The sequence below is a fragment of the Stylophora pistillata genome, chromosome 4 (assembly GCF_964205215.1).
Source record: "Stylophora pistillata chromosome 4, jaStyPist1.2, whole genome shotgun sequence".
NCBI lineage: Eukaryota > Metazoa > Cnidaria > Anthozoa > Scleractinia > Pocilloporidae > Stylophora > Stylophora pistillata.
This window is the reverse complement of record NC_142522.1, coordinates 30,696,444-30,716,693: the sequence shown is the minus strand read 5'-3', so window position 1 is coordinate 30,716,693 and position 20,250 is coordinate 30,696,444. Positions and strand designations below refer to the sequence as shown.

Sequence of the window (20,250 nt, the reverse complement as noted above, 5' to 3'; positions counted from 1 at the left end):
GCGCACGCAAAAGTATTTGAAGGATGATAAACGCATTCGAGCATAGAGATTTCCTCGAGCTTCGCCATCGGAACTATAATGTCCGCGGACAAATATCCGAGCATATTTTCGCGCCAAATGGAGGCTATAGTCTAGAAATCTACCCCTAAACAAGCCAGCTATACACTTATCGCATTTACAAATACCGAAAGTATTTCACCTTGACTGGATCTTTAGCGAAGTAGTTCAAATATGCGGAACATTGCTTAATAGTCACATATTGCCCGAGTTCAATTTTGAACTTGAGAGTTCTTTCGACCAACTAGCTACTTACTGTTGGACTTTTAGGGTAAGCTAGCTCGAACACCACATGCAAACGAGAGGTACCAGGAGAGGGCGAGGGCTTAATAAATTTCTTCCTCTAAAATTTGGGGGGGGGGGGCGGCTTATTAGAGGGGCTTATTAGAGGGGCTTATTAGAGGGGGTCGCTTATTATTAGAGGATTTACGGTAAAACAAAATTGGGCAAACCTTTGTTAACTGCACGCAAAGGAAAAAAGAACGAGTTACTATTGGCACAAAGAGAAATTTTTGCATAAGTTCGATTAGTATCCACAACCAAATTAGACTTCATTATGGCTAACATTAGCCTCAGCTAGTATTTGCAATCCAGGGTCACACCGGTCCCTCTACGTTGTGAGCTAACTGATTACTTATCAGTCATCGAGAATCCGCCGATGGTTGCAGAATTGGGAAATTCAATTTCTTTTCTCCCAAAAGAAGTTTGGAAGATAAGTCAAGTTGATAGAAAGTACTACAATAGTACAATACAATAGTACAACACAATACTTCATTGACAACTCCCGATGAGGGTTTTTCAGTGACAATTTACGTTAAGAGTTAACGAAACAAAAATAAGTAGCTAAGGCTAGCTAAAAGGATGACAGTATAGCTAATCGTAAGGAGTCTTTTAAAAGATGCTCTCTCTCAAATTGCGCTTAAAATTATTTAGAGATCGGCCCAGCTTTATTTCAGATGGTAAATTATTCCACAATTCTATAAAAAGAGGATCGCTGCCCTGTTTTAGTTTTCAATAATGGAATATTTAATTGTTGCGAAGTTCTACTCGCCCGTCCACTTATGTTACCTCTAGAGATAATTTTGTTGCCTGAATACTCTTGAGCCATGCCCGTCATACATTTAAAACCATAACTGTATCTCTAAAATATAAATTGGTATTTACTGGGAACCACCTCAGTCTCGTTAACAATGAAGATACGTAGTCGTATATCTTAGTATCGCTAACTATGTGGGCAGCAAAATTTAGAACACTTTGCAACTTCCTAGTGTTTGTTTCAGTGGTGTTAGACCAAACCGAAGAACAATAGTACAGTCTACTTAAAAGACTAACGCGTTTATGATTGTTATTCGTGAATCTTCCTTGAAGATATGTCTCACCCGACTTATCTGTTGTAATGCTGACATGCAAGAAGAGACAACCTAGTTGTTAAGGTCAAAATTTTACTTTACCGCTGCAGAAAAGATTCAAAGAACATTATTTCAACAGGTAACTTACAAGTTTTGACTTTACAAGTTGCAATACAAATAAATGCTCCTGTTGTTCTTATTACACACTGAAAATGCTTGCCGTTATGATGCTTATGAACAGTCAATCATAATTTTCTATTTAGCTATTGACCTTCAAACATTTTATCAACTTTTTCTCCCATGTTTCCTTTTCAATTGACTTTGGATAGTCTATGTAGCTTCTGTTTTGAAGTTCCTTCGGCAATTTATTTCTGTCAACATCATCAAGTTTGATAACAACTAGGCTGTTATCATTTTTACTATAAGTCGGTGGAGGGCGTAATCTAGCTCAGATCCGCAGTAGTTACTATTGAAGAAATTAGAAGAGACAACAGCCACCGTTTTCTTGCATTTGTAAATGCTGTCAACCATATTTTGCCGGATGGGTATTCCAGGAGTGAAATCTCTGTAGTGTACACAGCACTTTAACCCATGCTTTTCCTCAAGAGTTGGAAGAAGGGTTTTTACCACCCATTCTGAGTCTTTTGAACTGTATATAATGAATGCATCAAACTCAAATTTCAGCTCTGAAAAATAATACACGTAAACCTCGTAAATATCAGTGAGTTATAGTGTGCGAAGCACTCACAAGATCTTTCATAGTTCTCACAAGAATATCGAAAAAATGTTATGCAGCTGTTATCCCTGACAAAAGCAGGCGGACGAGAAAATGGGGGAAAGGATAAGAAGCTGTATTCCCTGAAAGCAGGCAGGCGAGAAGATGAGAGAAATGTTAAGTCTATGTTTTCCTTGACAATCACCAAGTGTATTTTGCCTGCTAATTTGCTGGTTGTTACCGACCTGACCCACAAAACCATCAACGGAGACCGCTCGGATAAATAATCGAGCAAGTAAAATAATGGTTTCGCCTCGATAAAATAGTTTCATTGGACGGGCGAGAGTCGTTAGTCAGTTACTTTTACCAGACCAGTTCCACAAGCCATTTGGGTCGGCAAATGCGAGGCCGTGACTAAAGAAAGTTATCTATGCAACTCACCATAACCGTCACTTTTCTCCTATCACTACAAGTTAATTAAGGTGCTATTCATGAAAGGAAACAGCTTTATTTTTCGAGTCATGACATACTAAGTCGATCTGTTTTCCGAGTAAAATCCGAGCTCGAGTCCAAGTCAAAATATCGAGTTACTGGTCAGCGGTATAATTTTCATTGAATAATATTACCCAGAATCCCCCGTCAGTTACTTTTCCACGTTCTTCAAGATGGCTTCCTCGGGAGGGTCGGGACGTGAGTACAGTAATTTTTTATTTGTGGGCTTGTATCTTAATGTTCCCTTGTGTTATCATATAACCTGCAGTGATATACAAGGATTTCTAGCCCTGAGAAAAGCCGTAACATCACACGTGAAAAAATACGATCATTTTCCATGTGTGTTTGATATAGCCAATCAGTTGCTGACACGTCACTCGCCTTTCGTACCATTTTGTCATGTTTTATGAATGGCAAATCCTTCGCCAATCTCAATTCAAGGTCGTTTGTCGAAATATTCTTGGGTTGTGGCACCTAAAACACTGAAAAACTCGTATCGCTTAGGAAGCATTCATTATTTATGGAAGGGGATGGGCTGGCAAGATTTTCAGTGAGACTAAACAAAATATCCTGACCCTGCTCTATAAGATTACAAATGTCATGACCCCTCTAGTTGTAATTGCAAAAATAGCTAGCCCCCCTCCTCCCTAGGACTATCAAAGCAGCTAGATTAAAAGAAGTGAAAAATTCCTTTGAAATATTTAATTTTATTGCAAAAACACCTTAACAATACAGTTCTAGAGTTTAAAATCTAAAGTTGATGCAAAATGGGTAACATAATATAAGAGATATTATGGTACTGTGTCCAATTCCTTTACTTCATCATCCTTCTCCCTATCTTCTTCATCATCCTTCTCCCTGTCCTCTTCTTCATCATCCTTCTCCGTGTCTTCTTCTTTTTCATCCTTCTCTCTGTCTTCTTGTTCTTCGTCCTTCTCCCAGTCTTCTTCTTCTTCATCATCCTTCTCTCTATCTTCTTCATCATCCCTCTCCCTGTCTCCTTCTTCATCATCTTTCCCCCTGTCTTCTTCTTCATCATCCTCCTCTCTGTCTTCTTCTTCTTCTTCATCCCTCTCCCTGTCTTCTTCTTCTTCATCATCATCCTTCTCCTTGTTATCTTCTTCATCATCCTTCTCCTTGTCTTCTTCTTCATCATCCTTCTCCCTGTCTTCTTCTTCTTCATCATCCTTCTCCTTGTCTTCTTCATCATCTTTCTTCTCCTTGTCTTCTTTTTCTTCATCCTACTCTTTGTCTTCTTCTTCATCATCCTTCTCCTCGCCTTCTTCTTCTTCATCCTTCTCCCTGTCTTCTTCTTCATTATCCTTCTCCCAGTCTTCTTCTTCATCATCCTTCTCTCTGTCTTCTTCTTCATCATCCTTCTCCCTGTCTTCTTCGTCATCCTTCTGCCTGTCGTCTTCTTCATCATCCTTCTCTCTGTCTTCTTCTTCTTCATCCTTCTCCCTGTCTTCTTCTTCATCATCCTTCTCCCAGTCTTCTTCTTCATCATCCTTCTCCTCTTCTGATTCTTCTATTTCTCCCTTTTCTCTAAAAGCCCACTCTGCTAACTTTACTTGGATACAATTCTTTGCATCTTTTTGCTAATTTACAGTTTCAAGAAGCTTAATCAGCGAATTCTTATGTTAGTCTCTCCTCAATTTCTGTAACTGTTCCGTTTGTATCATCTCTCTTGTTATACAAATGCTATTATCAAGTTCCCCTGCATAATCCACCAAATTTGATATAAAATCTTGTATTGTTCTGTTTAACCTCTGGGCCTTCCTTTTTGCAGCTTTCTTTGTGTTCTTTTCACTTTCCTTATGTTGTTGTTTTTGCTTTTCATTCCTCTGAACATGTGTTGTAGCTTTGATTGGACTATTAAAAGCCTCTCATGCTTTTCGTTGAGATCTTCCATTATGTGGCTGATTTCTTGCAATGTAGTTTTTAAATACTCATATTGCTCAGTGGCCCAATCTTTCATTTGGTTATTCTTAGAGAGTTTTTTAAATAAAAATTATTATAGCTTGAAAAAGAATAGCTTTCCAGTGCATGAAAAGTTAGCTATTGTTCCCTATATCTTGTATGCCGGGTAGCAGAAATGTTCCACAAACTTAAACCCACCTTTGCAGATGATATGTAGCAAAAAAAAAGCTTTTGACCCCCTACATTATTCCCAAATCCTTCTAATGACCCGCCATTTTAGTTCCTGAATTTATCATGACCCCCCCCATTATTTTTGCCAGCCCTCCCCCCGCCCTATATAATGGAGGCTCCCTTACAGAAAGTTACGCTCAAAATTTTCTAGAAGGGGATGGAAGCCTAAATACGAAAAGAAAAACCGAACGTTAATATTGCCAGAAATTTGGGACAACATGGCGGAAGCGGTTCTTGTGTTACAAGCAAAATGGCGCCGAAACAGTCTAAGAAAATGTATGGGGAAAGATTGTTTTTTCAAAACAGTTGTCTAAGAATGGGATATTCTTTCGCTACGTACTTAGAAATGCAGCCTGCATCGGTTAAAGCGTCCATCGCTACGAAAAAGAAATACTAAAATTCAAGCGTACCTTTTCCCAAGGTATACGAGTAAACTCATAATTCTGACTCCATTTTCCCATACAAACTCTTAAAATCTGCTTCGACTAGGTGTTACAATTCTTTTGTCGTGGGAACAACCGTGTGAAGATTTGTAACTGCGTAGATCGATATTCATTCTGCAGAAGTTTGCCCATCTAAATCGCTCGTAAACGGTCGAACATATTGGCCCACAAATTTTCCTCGAGCCGGGAAACTCTTCGTATTTTCACAGAGCTCAAAAGCCAAATACGCCATTTTTAAATAACCCAATTTTAGGAAGGAAGAACACGAAAGATACAAGTCCCAGTAACTGCACAACGTGGTCGCCATTTTCCTTGTTTTGACGTCTCCTTTGGCTTTATGGGAGGGTAGGGTTTCTCGTAGGGTTTTACGAAAATAAAAAGTTACGTGTTCACTTCACTTCCACCGCTGGCATATTGAATTGTTTGTAAGACGATATACCGCTGACATTTCGTAATGGGCTCGAAATGCCCCCGATATCTGGTGATGGAACTCAGTGGGTTTGGTAATGGTATTTCCCAGTGGTATTGTTTTCATCTTGTTGTATTGGGAATTATTGGATGCTGATACTTACTCAATAATCGCATTAAAGTCGCTTGATAAAATCTTATTTTTTTTAAACTTAATGCGAATCTCATATTTGTCTTCTAACGGGTTGAGAATCATTTGCTAGTTCAAACTGAGTTCTAAGAAGACCTTGTTACAAAAAAACATCGAACTTGATGATATAAAAACCAAACGTTAACACGATGGAGACTTCTGCAGCAGCACTTGCTTGAACTGAGTTTAAATCATGGGTCAATCCCGAGAAAACTTTTGTCAAAAAATCAACACTATATTAATCACAAACCTGTCAGAGGATTCACAAGCTTAATGCGTTTGTGTTTTTTATGTCGGCGGTAGTACACAAAAGCTAATACCAAAGCCACAACTGACACACACGACGTTACAAAGCCAGCTGCAAGGATCATGGTGGTCCGGTTATCTGAAGGGATAAAAAAGATAACTTAATTAAAAAGAATCTCACCATTAAGACACGAACAAACTACGGTTTTGCGTTCGAACAGACCGACCACAGTCATGAAGGGTTTTTTTTAGTTTACATCAGAATGGCTTACCATTTTCCCTTGGGTATGAGGGCTCTGTCGTCGCAGGACCCCTCGCAGTGCTGTCATTTTTCAGGCCTAAAACAAAGTATTGCATTCCGATATGTCAAACAGGCCCGTGTTACGAGTTTTTGACGGCATTCTCAAAATGTCCTTTAGTTGTCGAATTAACTCAGCATATGCTTTCTGTTAAGATATTTTGATTAAAGCGTCTCAAGATCTAAACTTAAACTTTCGTGCGGGATGAGTTGACCAGAAATATAATTTCTCTGCCCGGCTCTACCTGAGACAATAAAGTTCACACAGACATGAAGGTCTTTTCTGATTTACATCATAATAGCTTAGCATATTTCCTTATGTATGAAGGCTCTGTCGTCGCAGGACCCCTCGTAGTGCTGTAATTTTGCAGGCCTACAACAACGTATTGCATTCCGATTTGTTAAACAGGCCCCTGTTACCAATTTTGACGGCATTCTCAAAATTCCCTTTAGTTTTCGGATCAGCTTAGCGGCGTCTCAAGATCCAAACTTAAACTTTCATGTGAGAGGAATTGACCAGAATAGAAAGGAGACCAAGAAAGGTTTCCCTTGCACGATTCAAACGACCAGCATTTACGTTCTCAATGACATTCATGAAAGAAAGGATGCTCTCTTGTTTATAAGAGTTTTTCATGCTAAACGAGTGTACCACCATATGTATATAACTAAGAGCAATTAAATATCAACTAACCTGTTGGTGACGGCGTTTTTATGTCTATAAGTAAGAGAAAGAAAAGGTAATAAAAGTAGCATGTCACTTCAAAAAGTATCAAGCATCAAACTAATATCGAATGCGCAGAACCTGTTTCCTGACAATATATCTAATCTAATAACCTGTTTTCTGACAATATATACAAGAGAAATTAAATATCAACTAACCTGTTGGTGACGGTGTTTTTACGTCTATAAGTACGAGAAAGAAAAGGTAATAAAAGTAGCATGTCACTTCAAAAAGTATCAAGCATCAAACTAATATCGAATGCGTAGAACCTGTTTCCTGACAATATATCTTCGTCAGTTTCTATTACCCTCGACTATGAAGAGGAGAGGAAGGATTGATCAAAGGTTTGTTTTGATCGGAAGGATGATATAGACTAAGTAAAAGGAAGAAAACAGTTAACCTGAGAGAAAACCAAGCAAGGAATGACTTAGATAGAAAAATTAACGATTCAATCAGCCACAATGTTAAAATATCCAAGAAAGCATCGATACACTCTTTTAATTTGTTAATTAGTCATTTTCACACTAAATGAGCATACCATGATCTGTATATCATCAAGAGCAATAAAATATCACCCTACCAGCTGCTGTTGACGGTGTTTTGACGTCTACATGATATGTAAGGGGGAAAAGATAAGGTTACATGTCACTTCAAAACGTATCAAGCATGAAACTGTTTATGAATGGGCAAAACATTTTTCCACTTATAGCCTACCCATTAATTTTCACGTGATTCTATTGCTTACTTTTCGTCACGCGGATAAGAGTACGGACAGTTATCATGCTATAGTCTCCACTACGTTGATATTTTATCTCCGATTATTTCCGTGGAAAAGAAACAAAGCCAGCGGAAAAAAGCCAGCTCAGGATTTCATCTTTTTAACTTCTACTACTTAATTTACACGGAAGAAAAACACGCTCATTTTAAAGAGTCTAGTAAGAGTGAAATTAAAAAGCTGATCTCAATTGCTGCTTCAGAAAGTACACGAAAGTCAACAAAGTACGCTATCGACGCACTAAACGAAAATTAATGAGGCGATAAAACAAATGAACCCCCTTCTGGTTTCCTGGTATGTAGGTTGATAATGTCCTTGCCTGAGAGGTTATCCTCAAAATTTCACATTTTCACTCAAAGCTTCGCTTCTCGGCCAAACACCAATATCTCGAAAAAAATATCTCAGCGGCCGACATTATCAGCCGACATACCAGCTGTCTGAGGGGTTTTATTTACAAAGATTATGTCTCCGTAAGCCGGTTCCTATTGCCCGCGAGTATAAAGAGGAGAGAAATAGGCTATTTGCTAGGACCAACGAGCACGAGACTTATAAATCTTAAATACAAAGAAGAAAACGATTAAAATGAAATAGAAACATTTGCCTCGAAAATAAACTGATTATCTGTACCTAAAGCATTAGATGTTTAGAACCTTCGAATACTTGCTTGGAACTGGACTTGTCTGTAATTACAACAGGGAACCTCAAACACGTGCGATTCATGAGCTAATTTGGAGGATTTTCAGGAGAAGCTTTACAAGAGTCGACAACTAACTACCTCAGCAGGGACAACAACAACTTGCCAAAGTTACTTAAGCGGCGCAACATTGAACTCTTGTCATCGAACCATGGCACACTACATCCTGTATCACCTATTTTACACGATGAGGGGTCAAGGCTCCAAACTTCACTTTTTCCAAATTCTCTACGCTGATATGCGTGACATTTTCATCTCCTGGTTAATAATCAACTAAGTGTCTCCCTTAATTAAGGTTACTTCCCACCTTTGTGGGTGTACTTCGAGAAAAAATTCGTACGCGCTAGTTTCAGGGAAACCCTAAGAAACTATCCATCAAAAGAAAGCTTAATAAACGCAGTTTACGATAAAAATATAATTTAGGCAATTTTTTCATTAAGGGAGTATCAGGAGCCGGTAAGGCGTGAAACGACCGCGGATTCTTCAATTGAATTTATCGGGTATCGGATCCCGCAGCACGAGCAAAACAGCTGCACAGTCCTATTCACAAGCCAAAAAGCGTGTCAAGCTTTTCCGATATTCTGATTGGTTGTCTAAATATCCGCATCTAAAGTTAGGGTAGCATAAAATATGCGAAACATGTTGCGTAAATGGTCACCTCATTACATTACCGTTACATTTTATACATTTATATAGCGCAGACTTCTATGTTGATATATTCAGTCGAGCTTACCAGTATCGTAAGGTTGAGATCGGTCGTCAGCATTTTTATCAGGCGCCTCTGGCAGCCGCTTCAGTCCATGTAGCGATCTCACCTTCCTGCCCATCCCACCCCGGGGAGGACATCCACTACACAGTAATCTCGTGCATGGTAAATTCTACGTCTCCTGCCCCTGACCCTGCGGGAGGCGGGACCTACGGCTTTACGTCTTATATCAGAATTTTCTGACACACTTTCGTACGTCATTATCCTTGGAATGTTTTGGCAAAATTTTACGAAAATCGGTCAAATCTACATACCCTATAAATTCGCTTATAGTGGATGTATTCCTCTCAAAATCACATGCGAGATTTTAGCTTGTAAAGGTTTGTAAACAAGTAGTGCCACACAAGGAGATTATCTCGCTTCCTGAAACCGCAAACCAATGAGGAGATGGTACTAGGCCTAGCCACAAGTTGCCGATGAATCCCAAAAAAGTTGCAGATAAAAGTGTCTAAAAGTTGCCAAAAAGTTGCCGAAAAGTTGCTGAATTTCCAAAAAGTTGCCGAAAAGTTGCCAAAATTTTTCTGCTTTTCGTACCTTTTTTGGGTGTTAAAGATTAAAAATTCGCACATTGCTTCTTATGAAAACTTTATTTGTCAAAGTCCAATGATAATATCAGAGGTTCTTTCCATTTCACTTGATCAACAAATAGTCTATCAGAATGACATGAAAAAAACATGGTTATATACACACATAATACAGTTTTCATGTGACGTGTTGCCACGATGTATTGGAATCACTGTAATTGTCGGCCATCTTGAAAAACGTGCAACTTGATACCGCTGACCTCGTGATAAGGCATCACAAAAATCAACTCATGGGGGGCACTAATTATTGTATTTTAGAATAAATTGAATAAATGTCTATCGAAAACTGACCAATGTGGCTCAAAATGTGAAGAAAGTGGCGTCAAAGCACCTCAAAAAGCTCAAAGTTGCCGAAAATTCTAAAAGTTGCCAAAATTCTAAAAAGTTGCCGAAAATCTCGAAAGTTGCCGAAAATCTCAAAAGTTGCCGAAAAGTTGCCGAGCAACTTGTGGCTAAGCCTAGACGGGACCTCCTGGCGTCAATGACAATGGATCAAGATTTTCCCGGGAAAAGTATCGAATAGCATTCACGTTTTTTTATCTCGCTTTGTTGAACGTTGAGTAATGGGCAAATTTGGCAGAGCTAAAACCCGCGGCAAATAGTCAAAGTGGAGAAACAGCTGAAAAGCAAAAACAGCGGATCGACAGACAGCTTAACGAATACCCTTATCGCGGAAATGAGTTCCCTCGGGTAGTTTATTCATGATTTCATACGAAACAATGCCGGTACTTGCCTATTGAAGGAAAACTTCGTTTTTAACCTTATGTACAAGAAATGTAGATTTGATGGCGACTTCTTTCTTCGCAGTTTGGATGCCAGCGAGGAGAGGAGTTCCAGGACTGTTTTTTTTTTCCCCGAAAAAATGGTGCCATATCTCTTATGTCTTTTATCCCCGAAAAAAGACTTTCCACTAGAAGAGAACTTCCACGTGTGAATTTTGTCAAGTGCACGATGAAAATAAAATATGCAACTAAAGTGAAATTGCCGCGGATATTCCCCTAAGGGTTTTGCCTATTTACGAGCATATGACGCCTTCCTGATTGACTTTTATTTAATTATTTGATTATTTTATTTTATTTTAGGATAATCTTTTACCATGTCCTATGAACCGTCGCTTTGAGAAGTATGTAAGTAGTTACGACCTCAGGAGGAAAATGACATTTAAGTTACCTAGACCTAAGACCGACATGGTCAAGGAATCATGCTCATAAAAGTCAATTACTCGGTGGAACGCTCTGGAAAATCAAATGAGATAAATTCAAGACGTTGACGCTTTTAAAAAGTCACTCAAGTGTATTTTTGAGCCACGTATATAATAATGATGTACTATGTAGAGTTTTTATTGTTGTAAATATGTAGAAATCTTACATTAGTCTTCTTGTAAATAGTTAGGAATTTGGTTTTATTGTTTTTACACGACCACATAAATAAATGCTCTTGTTGTTGTTGTTGATAAATGAGCAGACGCTTTTTGAGATTTTAATTTTTTTTCCTTTTGTAAACGCCAGGTAAAATGTCTAACTTCGAGCTTGTCATATAAAAGAAAAAACGAGTTTTTCGGCCTCTAAAGATGAGAAGTAACCTTAAGAATAGGTGACCCATCTACATCGTTATAAAAAGATTTGTAGAAACTCATTCTAAAGAATGTAAGTGAGTTTCCAAAGCCTTCAGGTGTCGGCTCCTCAAAGCACGTATGGAGAAGTCTGGATTCACAGTTTCAATTTCATAATCACTTGCTTCAGACTAACCTGACGTAAAGCTACATCTTTTGACGGCTTGAACTTTGCAGGCTGCGAAAAAATCAAACATATCATACTTGGCATGTATGGCAAATCAAGTAATTTAATGTTGGGAAGAAATTGCGGTTTTGACAATTTCCTTCCTTGGCATCGGTGGAAATCAACATTTGTTTACCTCAAGGCGAGTAAAACTATATTTCTTAAGGGAATTACTATCCTAAAGGTAGGCCTAGACACTGATATATCCCGAAAAATGCTCTAAAAATAACTTTGCGGAATTCCCATTTTTTCCCTCCAAAAGTCCCTGAATATCCCAACAAATTTCTAAAAGTCCCTAAATATCCTAACATTTTATAAAAATTTGCATTTATCTTACAATTTTTTTAAAGGAAACCTTAGTTCTCCCTTTAAAAAAGTTTTTTACGCTAGACAGCGCTCTTATTAAACAATGTTGCATCTTATGCAAGGATTGCAAAACTGCTAACTCGTCTGTAAAAGTAAAAGCTTGCAAACTGAGACTCACGAACGTGTTGTGCTTATATATCATAGTCCGTGATAATAACGGGACAAAAAAGAGGCAATGCACTAGAGTTCTCGTATAGAGTGTGCGAGTAATCACAGAGTCCTAGACTCCTGGCTTGAAGTGTTTGATAAGGTAAAGCTAACACCGTAATAACGTGACGATTCTCAACGATTGTGTACTCGAAGAATGAGGGCTGACTCGATACAATGTGTCTTGCTATTGGTCACCAAATATTGTTACCAGCAACGAAAACACCCTCTCAGTGGCAGCAGATGATGGTTGTACAAGAGCGATTTTCGGTCTTGACACCAGACATCCTTCAATGACTGGATTGAAGAACGGCACAGCTCTGATTAACATCTGCAGCAACTGGCCTCGTTATCTTGACAACTCATGCGTTGAACAACTGCGCTGCTTGAAATACTCGTATGGAACGGGAGACGATAGAATAATTGGCAGATGTTTCCAAGTAGTATTGGAATGATGGGATGCGTTAGATATAGGAAACACAACTGCACAACTGGATTGCAGTCTAGAAGTCACCAAGTAGTAAACAATGCGACAAAAAATCATTTCATAGGATTTTAGATGAAGCGGCAAAGAAAAAAGTACAATTTTTCTTCAAAATCATCTAAACCTCCCTCCCCCACGAATTCCCTTTTTATTTCATAAAATCCTAAATTTTTATGAAAAGATCCTGATGTTCTAAAACTCCTAAAAAAAAATCCGGCTTTTTGTGTTTAGACCTACTTAAAGATGTAACTAAATGTCTTCAATATCACAAGTTAATGTCGAGTCTACGGTGCATGATAGCAAATTTAACAAAAGGCGATTTCACAAGCCGAACAATTCAAAAGCGTGCTATCGTCTTCATGAGCGGAATGATATCTGACTTTGTCGCAGAGGGGAATGATCAATGCGGAAAGGTGCACAAATTTGAAGTTAATTCGCTTCTTAAAACAAATCTGGAACATTTGTTTCTGGTCGCCAACACACCATAGCCTCACACTACCAAAATAGCCGTTAGGCATTTTGTGGGAATCTCTCTATGTTGTCTCGATCCCTTTAACTATTTCTTTGTTACACCAATTACGACTGCTATTGCTTTATGATAGCTTTTCGCTATTCCTCTATATGAATCCTTCACAGGTGTATCGATACTTCTTCGATGGAAAAAAATGCGATAGTAAAAATAATTATGATAACAATAATAATAACGATGTTGATAATGATAACGATAATAGAAATAATAATAATTACTCTTATCATTGTATAGCTGGCAGCGCCCGCGGGCAAGATGAAGCGAATCCTGTGTTCTGATTGGTTACCCGAGCGGGCGAGATGGCTCGAGATTGCCTGCTTTGATCCCGCACAAGTAAAAAGTGCGTGGAGCGGACATACAAAGTTCGTAACTTTTGGACAATGTCAGCAACCAAGTCGCAAACAGCGACAGAAGACAGTCAAGACAAAGGAAAAAATAAACGACAATCTTAGGTTTAATGTGCTACAAACATGGGCTTTCCTTTCCGGCTCTCTAAACTGATAAACAGGTCATTCAGTAAATGGTTTGAACCCGGGGGTAACATGTGAAGGTGTAGTCTGATCGTCCGGATGAGTGTAGTCCTGAGAAGGACTGTTGTCGGTGGCAGTGACTGACATTTCGACAACCTGTGCGGAAGTCATCATCAGAGTCAAGTGAATGATTGTTGTCAGTAGAATGTTCTTATTCCAGTTCGTGTGAAATGATCGGTTGGTTTTGCCGTGATGTCATTGGCTGTAAGACTCAAGTGACGTAAGTCGGTCGTGATTGGTCTGTTTCGGTCTGTCGGTAAAGTTGGGTTGTTCTTTTCGGTCGTTTGTGATGTTTATGTCGTGAATGAGTCGTTTGTATGGGTGGGACGGGTAGTTGTTGACATCTGTTTAGGGGAGTCTGTTCTAAGTTAGTAAACCAGCTTTCCAGAGTCAGTCGTTGAAAATAGTCAGTGCTGTAGGTTAGGCATTGCGCAGAGTCCCAGTCAATGTTGTGGTTGGTAAGTCGATGGTGTTCAGCAATGTGATTGATGACATCACCTTTCCTCGTCGCCCGTCTGTGTTCAGTGAGTCTTGTTGTGAGGTTTCTGCCAGTCTCACCGATGTAGGAGGCTTGGCAGTCGGAACAATTGATCTTATAAATCGTTCCCTTTCTGTTCCTCGGTTCGTCTTTGTCTTTAACGTTGCTTAGTAACTGACGTAGTGTGGTGATGGGTTTGTGGGCGACGCGGATATTGAAGGGTAGTAAGATGCGCGAGATGTTTTCAGACATGCTTTTTATGTACGGTATGGTTGCTGTAGTCGTAGGGGTTGCGGTGTCGTTTGTTTCGGTAGTGGTAGTGGGTCGGTGAGTGTTTCGTCGGATGAAGTCGTTGTTGTAGTTGTTCTTCGTAAAAACACGGTGAAGGTATTTGTTCTCGTCGGATAAGCTGTCTGTCGAGTCACATACTAGTTGTGCGCGTCGTGTTAGAGTTCTGATAGTTGTGGCTTTGTGTGATGTAGGGTTGTAGGATGACTCGTCTAGTAGTCTGTCGGTGTGTGTCGGTTCCCTGTAAACTGTCGTTCGTAATGAGTTGTCGTTGTGGCTTACCAGGCAGTCTAGAAAAGGAAGTTTGCCATTTTCTTCGACTTCTCTGGTAAACTGTATGTCAATGTTTTGTTCGTTAAGGTGGTTGTGGAATGCGTCAATTTCGTCGAATGGCTAATATCTAGCCAACTTGACCGAACAAGCTTGGTCAACAACGCACATTTCTAAACGGCAATTATGATTTTAACGCTTTTTTTTTAATAAAGTCGGCTTAAGCACGCCGCGGCAATTATAAATCAGTGGTTGCTGATCTCGTGCGAGCAGCGAAGATTGCCCAAGCCACGAGCCTTTATCGGTTTCGGTGAGATTCTTCCGCCATCCTGTGCCGAATTTCTTTACTTTTTGTGCTAATTGCCAGGCTTCTTTTTTACTTTCAACTAGGTACTCTTCTGATTTTTATCTTTCTCCATTCATATTCTAGTTTTAAACGCAGGCAGATAACAATGATTTCCTCGTGCAACCGAAATTACATGTCTACACGAGTAAAATTCAAGGACCAGGCTATTTTGCTGTTAGAAACCCTACGGGAGTCATTTATATTAGCATGTTATAATTAGCTATGCACACTTCGGTGGACCAAAGAATTCAGTTTGGAAATACGTTTTTGTAAATAACTCCGTGCGTTTTAGATTTTTATCAAAATTTTTCTTGGAAACTATAGTTAAAATAATGCTTCATTTCGCATTAAAAAAAAAATTAAAAATTTGCCCTCGAAGGTCTACCGTATCCTTAAACGAAGAAACGTACTGCGTTTTACATTGGAAATAAATTTATTCATTGGATTGTGTTATCCACCTTCGAACAACCGTGGCCATGTCTTTTTATTCATTATATTTTCCTCTACCTCAAAGAATTTTCCACGCATTACTCAGATGGGAGTTACTAAAGTGCGTGGACGCATGGCTTTGCTCCCTACATTCACGGTGTTACGGAACCCATCAAGATAATTTTTAATCGCAACAACGTTGAAGTGAACTTTGTTATATCATATCAGCATGGACGCATTCAGCAATGCTTGCCATTGGTCTTAAGGACAATTTTGAATCTGATAGTTGTTTCCACTCTTCATGGCCGGACAAATCACGATCCATATCCAAGCCCCTAGCTCCTTAATTTTTCATTCTCTAATAGTATGCTAACCTCGACAAGCAGAATTTTAAGACTTGTATATCATCTTCAAGAGAGGAACACGACCGGTTTATTAGTACAGATCACGTTTTTTCCGTGTTTATAGCCGGTGAATGTACCTCTTGATGAAAAAAACTACGTAGTCGATTCTGTCATTTCTTGCAGGTATTTGGGCGTCGTTCTTGTTACGAAAACGGTCTTCGTGAGGACGGTAAGCTCGTTAAACTCTAGAATCCTGTTTAGACTAAACTAATCGACAAAGGAGATACTGTCTCTACTGATTTCAATAAATAACAATTTACTTCAAATTGATAAACAATTAAAAAATATAATGAATAAGAAATCAATTTTGTGCGTGTAAACGGTTCACGACACGTAGACCTACACATTTAGAATCCCTAAAAAATGGCCCTACATAAATATTAGAATAAAATAATAAGCCTTCTGGCTTGCTGATGAACGCACAAAAACTGCCTAATTTATCATATGTTCGCTTTTTGTCATTTTGTCATAGGAGATGGGAAGTCTCTAAAGGGTGAAGGGAGAGTTTTCGTTGATGAGCAAAAGACGTCACTCCTTAAAAGAATCAGACGCAATAAGTCATTACGTGGATCACTCTACCACTGGCACGTGTTTGCGAGGGACTGACTAACACCCTGTAGCATTGTAGCATGCGATGGTAGTGTCTCTTTCCCCTTGTCCTTCCTACCCCTCTCTTTCGTTTTCTGCTTGGCTCTGGGGAACGACCCTCCGATATGTCTCGGTGTTAGTTAGGATCCTTCCGTCAGTTTTCCTATACTTTTCTTCCTCAACAACTGATCTTAACGCACTTTGGCACAGGTGCTTCACAATGAGTTTGACTTCCTTAATTTTTTTTGTTTTGTTTTTCCAGACGCTTCAAACATGACCTACAAACCAAATACTGACCGTGAATATGGTGAGCTTATATAAGAGTTACTTTTTATAACCCAATGTTGAAGAATTGCTTCCATTTTGACAGGAACGTAAACATTTTTCATTATTAAGTCTTCTTTTTAGTTTTCTCGTCCGATTGTTTGTCTTTTTATTTAGCTATGCTACTGTAAGTCTGGTTCTTGGCCTATCTGTAAGTAGTTCCTGTGTACCATACCCCACCTTTCCTTCCGCTTGCGGGAAGAAGGTGGCTAGCTGAAGTTGTCTTCAACTCTGACGACTATATTTGGAGAGCTCAAAAACAACTTTCCCCAACGGTTATAACACATCAGATGAAAAAGAACGAACATTTTTTTCATATACAGTATTTACACGTTTTTGTATGTTTTCAATTTTATACGTCTAGTTCGGTCTTGTCAGACTGGTTCAGACATTCTAACAAAATTTTACTTTTCTTTTGTTTGTGACGTTTGAAGAAGTCAAAAAGTGCCTTGATGGCATGCACAATGCTAACAATAACACTGATGTAAAGATGGCTGACGGCATATGGGTAGAATTCCACGAAAGAGAGGACACAGGTAGATATCAAGGGACTGTAACTTGGAAGCCCTTGAAAAGTATGTGAAATTGAAATCCATAACCTATTGTCTCGAATTCATTTCAAGTGTCCTGCCTAGAATAAGATAAAAATCAAATCGCTTTACTCTTGCACTGACGTGCGCATTGAATGCTATAGTTCCTGATCATCGGTAATTAATAGTCAGGCTAGAATATTAATCAAAGTTTTCAGTATAGGCTTGGAAAATGGTGTTCTGTAGTTTTTTTTATTTTTTATTTGATTATTCATTAATTCGTTTTGTAAGACAAAACAATGGCTGTCAATGAGCCCAGTATAGAGCGTTCCAACTTAGGTTACGTGATTAGCGGCCGTGCGTTAGATCGAAAAACGGCTCTGCGTCATAATAAAAGTTTATCTTCCACCGGAACAGTTTAGTTCTATTAATATAGCTAACTTCTGCTCCTCTCTACCGTTAACCCTTTGAATCCTAGGAGTGACTAGCATCCAATATCACCCCTCAATCATACATTAAAGTCATGACAGCAAAGGAAATGATCACCAACTGAAAAAGCCGTTGATTGTGAAACAGATTCTCCATGTCTGCACCCAAGGAAATGTATAGAGAACAGTATGGAGAATATAAATGCTAATATTAGAGTGTAAAGGGTAAACAAGTCATTCGAACATGCTCATAGGAAGTCATCTCAAAATGTCCTCTCTGTATAGGGGCCAAAAAAAGGATTTGCTAGTTTTGTCCGTTTATTTTCATTTTTTTTTTTATCGTCATCTTTATTTTTTATGTTTTACGTAAATGTTGTGGCTGATAGATGAAAATGTTGATTGGGATGGATACAAGATAATAACAGTCTATAATCTGGGTGAAGGTCATAAAATGAGAGTGGAATGCAAGGAGGTTGCGAAGGTGAGATGTAGCACAAGTAAGAAGTTGTATAAGAATGTAAGGGTAAGGGATTTTCGCAATTTTGCTGATCTGAGTTTCTCCACTTACTCATAACAAATTGCACTCAAAATACGAAGTATGCTCAGTAAGGAAGAATCTGTGAGTAAGTAAGTAATTAATTGCAGGTAATTTTGTTAGTCTTAAAAATTTGCTCGTGCTACTAAAGCACCGTTACAAAGTGCACACACCAATTTTTACGACATACCTGACATATGTATTAAAAGGGTTGTCACTTTAACTTAACCGTTAGTTGAATAATATATATACACTTTATTTTCAGAATATTACGCAGTATAGCATCACTAATTCTTCAGACGGCATTATGAATGGTTCCAGGGTGGACGTTATGGTGATATAAACGAGGAAGTAATCGTAATATTGAGCCTATAAAAGTCATATTTAATGAATGAATTAATTAACATGAATGAATTAAGTAAACATTTATATATAGCAAAAATTAACATTTATATATGATCAAATGCGCTTTATAGTATTATGCGGGGGACTTTACCGGGCTGCCAGTGGCAGTTTACAATCAACAACGACAATTTTTTTACAGATTTTTTTTATAGACTCCCTCCTCAGTTTGATTATGAAATCACTCACAGAGCACGTTTGGAGTTACTTTGTGGAGTCCGGGTTTAGTGCCATATTTGGTTCCCATTTTAGAATTGATTTATGCTCTAATTGATTGGCTGTTATTGCGTGCGGGAGAAGTGTGAAGTTAGTAAGACTCGCTAAGGGTCTAAAACAAAAGGAAATATCTACACCACCTCGCTCCCCCCCCCCCCTCCCCCCTTCTCCTACTATCAAACTCTGGTCGGTCCTGTTTCATGTTACCAATGAATGCTATAGATGCTTTTCAGTTGCACTTAAGTTCCTTTAGACCGTAGTAAGAAGCTTCTAATCGCTTTCAAAACGCCGGCATCAGTAAACTTTCATCGTCTATGTTAAAATTCTATCACCTTTAAAGGATCTTACGTTGCAACTTGATCATGATTTACATTGTTACTTTAGCATAATTTTCTTATGGTCTGGCACAAAATGTTCATCTCACTTTCAGTAGCAACGCACCTCAAATATCAGTAGTCAATTGAACTTTTCAAGCAAATTGATTGTTCTCTATTTAACCCAATCCACATCTTCTCAACAATTTTGAAGATAGCAATAACTATTAATAGATGGGTGCGCCTTATACTGAATAATAAAGATCTTTCCGATTAACTGAATGTTTTCTACTTCTACCAGGTTGTTTCCTATCCTTATTTCAAACCACTGAATAACTTACTTCATTTGCATCAGTCGGGTAGGTAATCGTCTCAAGTGCTTTGGTTAGTCAACATTGATTTTATTTTATTTGTTTGTCGATATCACCGCTTTATCAGAAATGTGCGTTGTTGACCAAGCTTGTTCGGTCAAGTTGGCTAGATATTAGCCTCGTTCCTTTTTTTGCATCTTTACCGAGACGAAGTCAAGGTCCATAAAAACGCGAAAAAGAAGGATGGTAATATCTAGCCATTTTGACCAAACAAGCTTGGTCAATAAAGGATTTATTATATAACAAAAGAAATAAGATTTGATATAATAAGAATCAAGAATGACTTGTTTGTTTGGAGAGCCGAAAAAGAAATAGCACTGTGTTTATTGGGTCATTTAATCTTTTCTTTGTTTTCTTCGTACTTCTCTTCTTAGTGACTCCATCGCGTCCACAAATAACGAACTTTGTCAATCCGCTTCACGTAATCTTTTTCTTACACGAGATCAAAGCGGGCAATCTGGAGCCAATCTTGCCCGCTCGGGTAGCTAATCAGATCATAGGATTCGCTTCACAATTCCCACCCGCGCTGCTGGCTGTTTGATATGTGTTATTGACCAAGAGTCAGCTCAAGACGGCTGAATTTTAGCCAAGTTCTTTTTTTGTG

General features: G+C 38.7%; 1 protein-coding gene across 1 annotated transcript; it reads right to left on the bottom strand.

Moving 5' to 3' along the window:
• Nucleotides 1–719: 719 nt before the first annotated feature.
• On the bottom strand, nt 720–7,184 carry LOC111322132 (toll-like receptor 1). Its single transcript, XM_022925189.2, is given in 5 exon segments — nt 720–1,826; nt 1,829–2,092; nt 6,056–6,190; nt 6,324–6,389; nt 7,041–7,184. Coding segments are annotated over 3 exon segments (546 nt in total). The 5' UTR covers nt 6,177–6,190; nt 6,324–6,389; nt 7,041–7,184; the 3' UTR covers nt 720–1,665.
• Between the last annotated feature and the right edge of the window lie 13,066 nt (nt 7,185–20,250).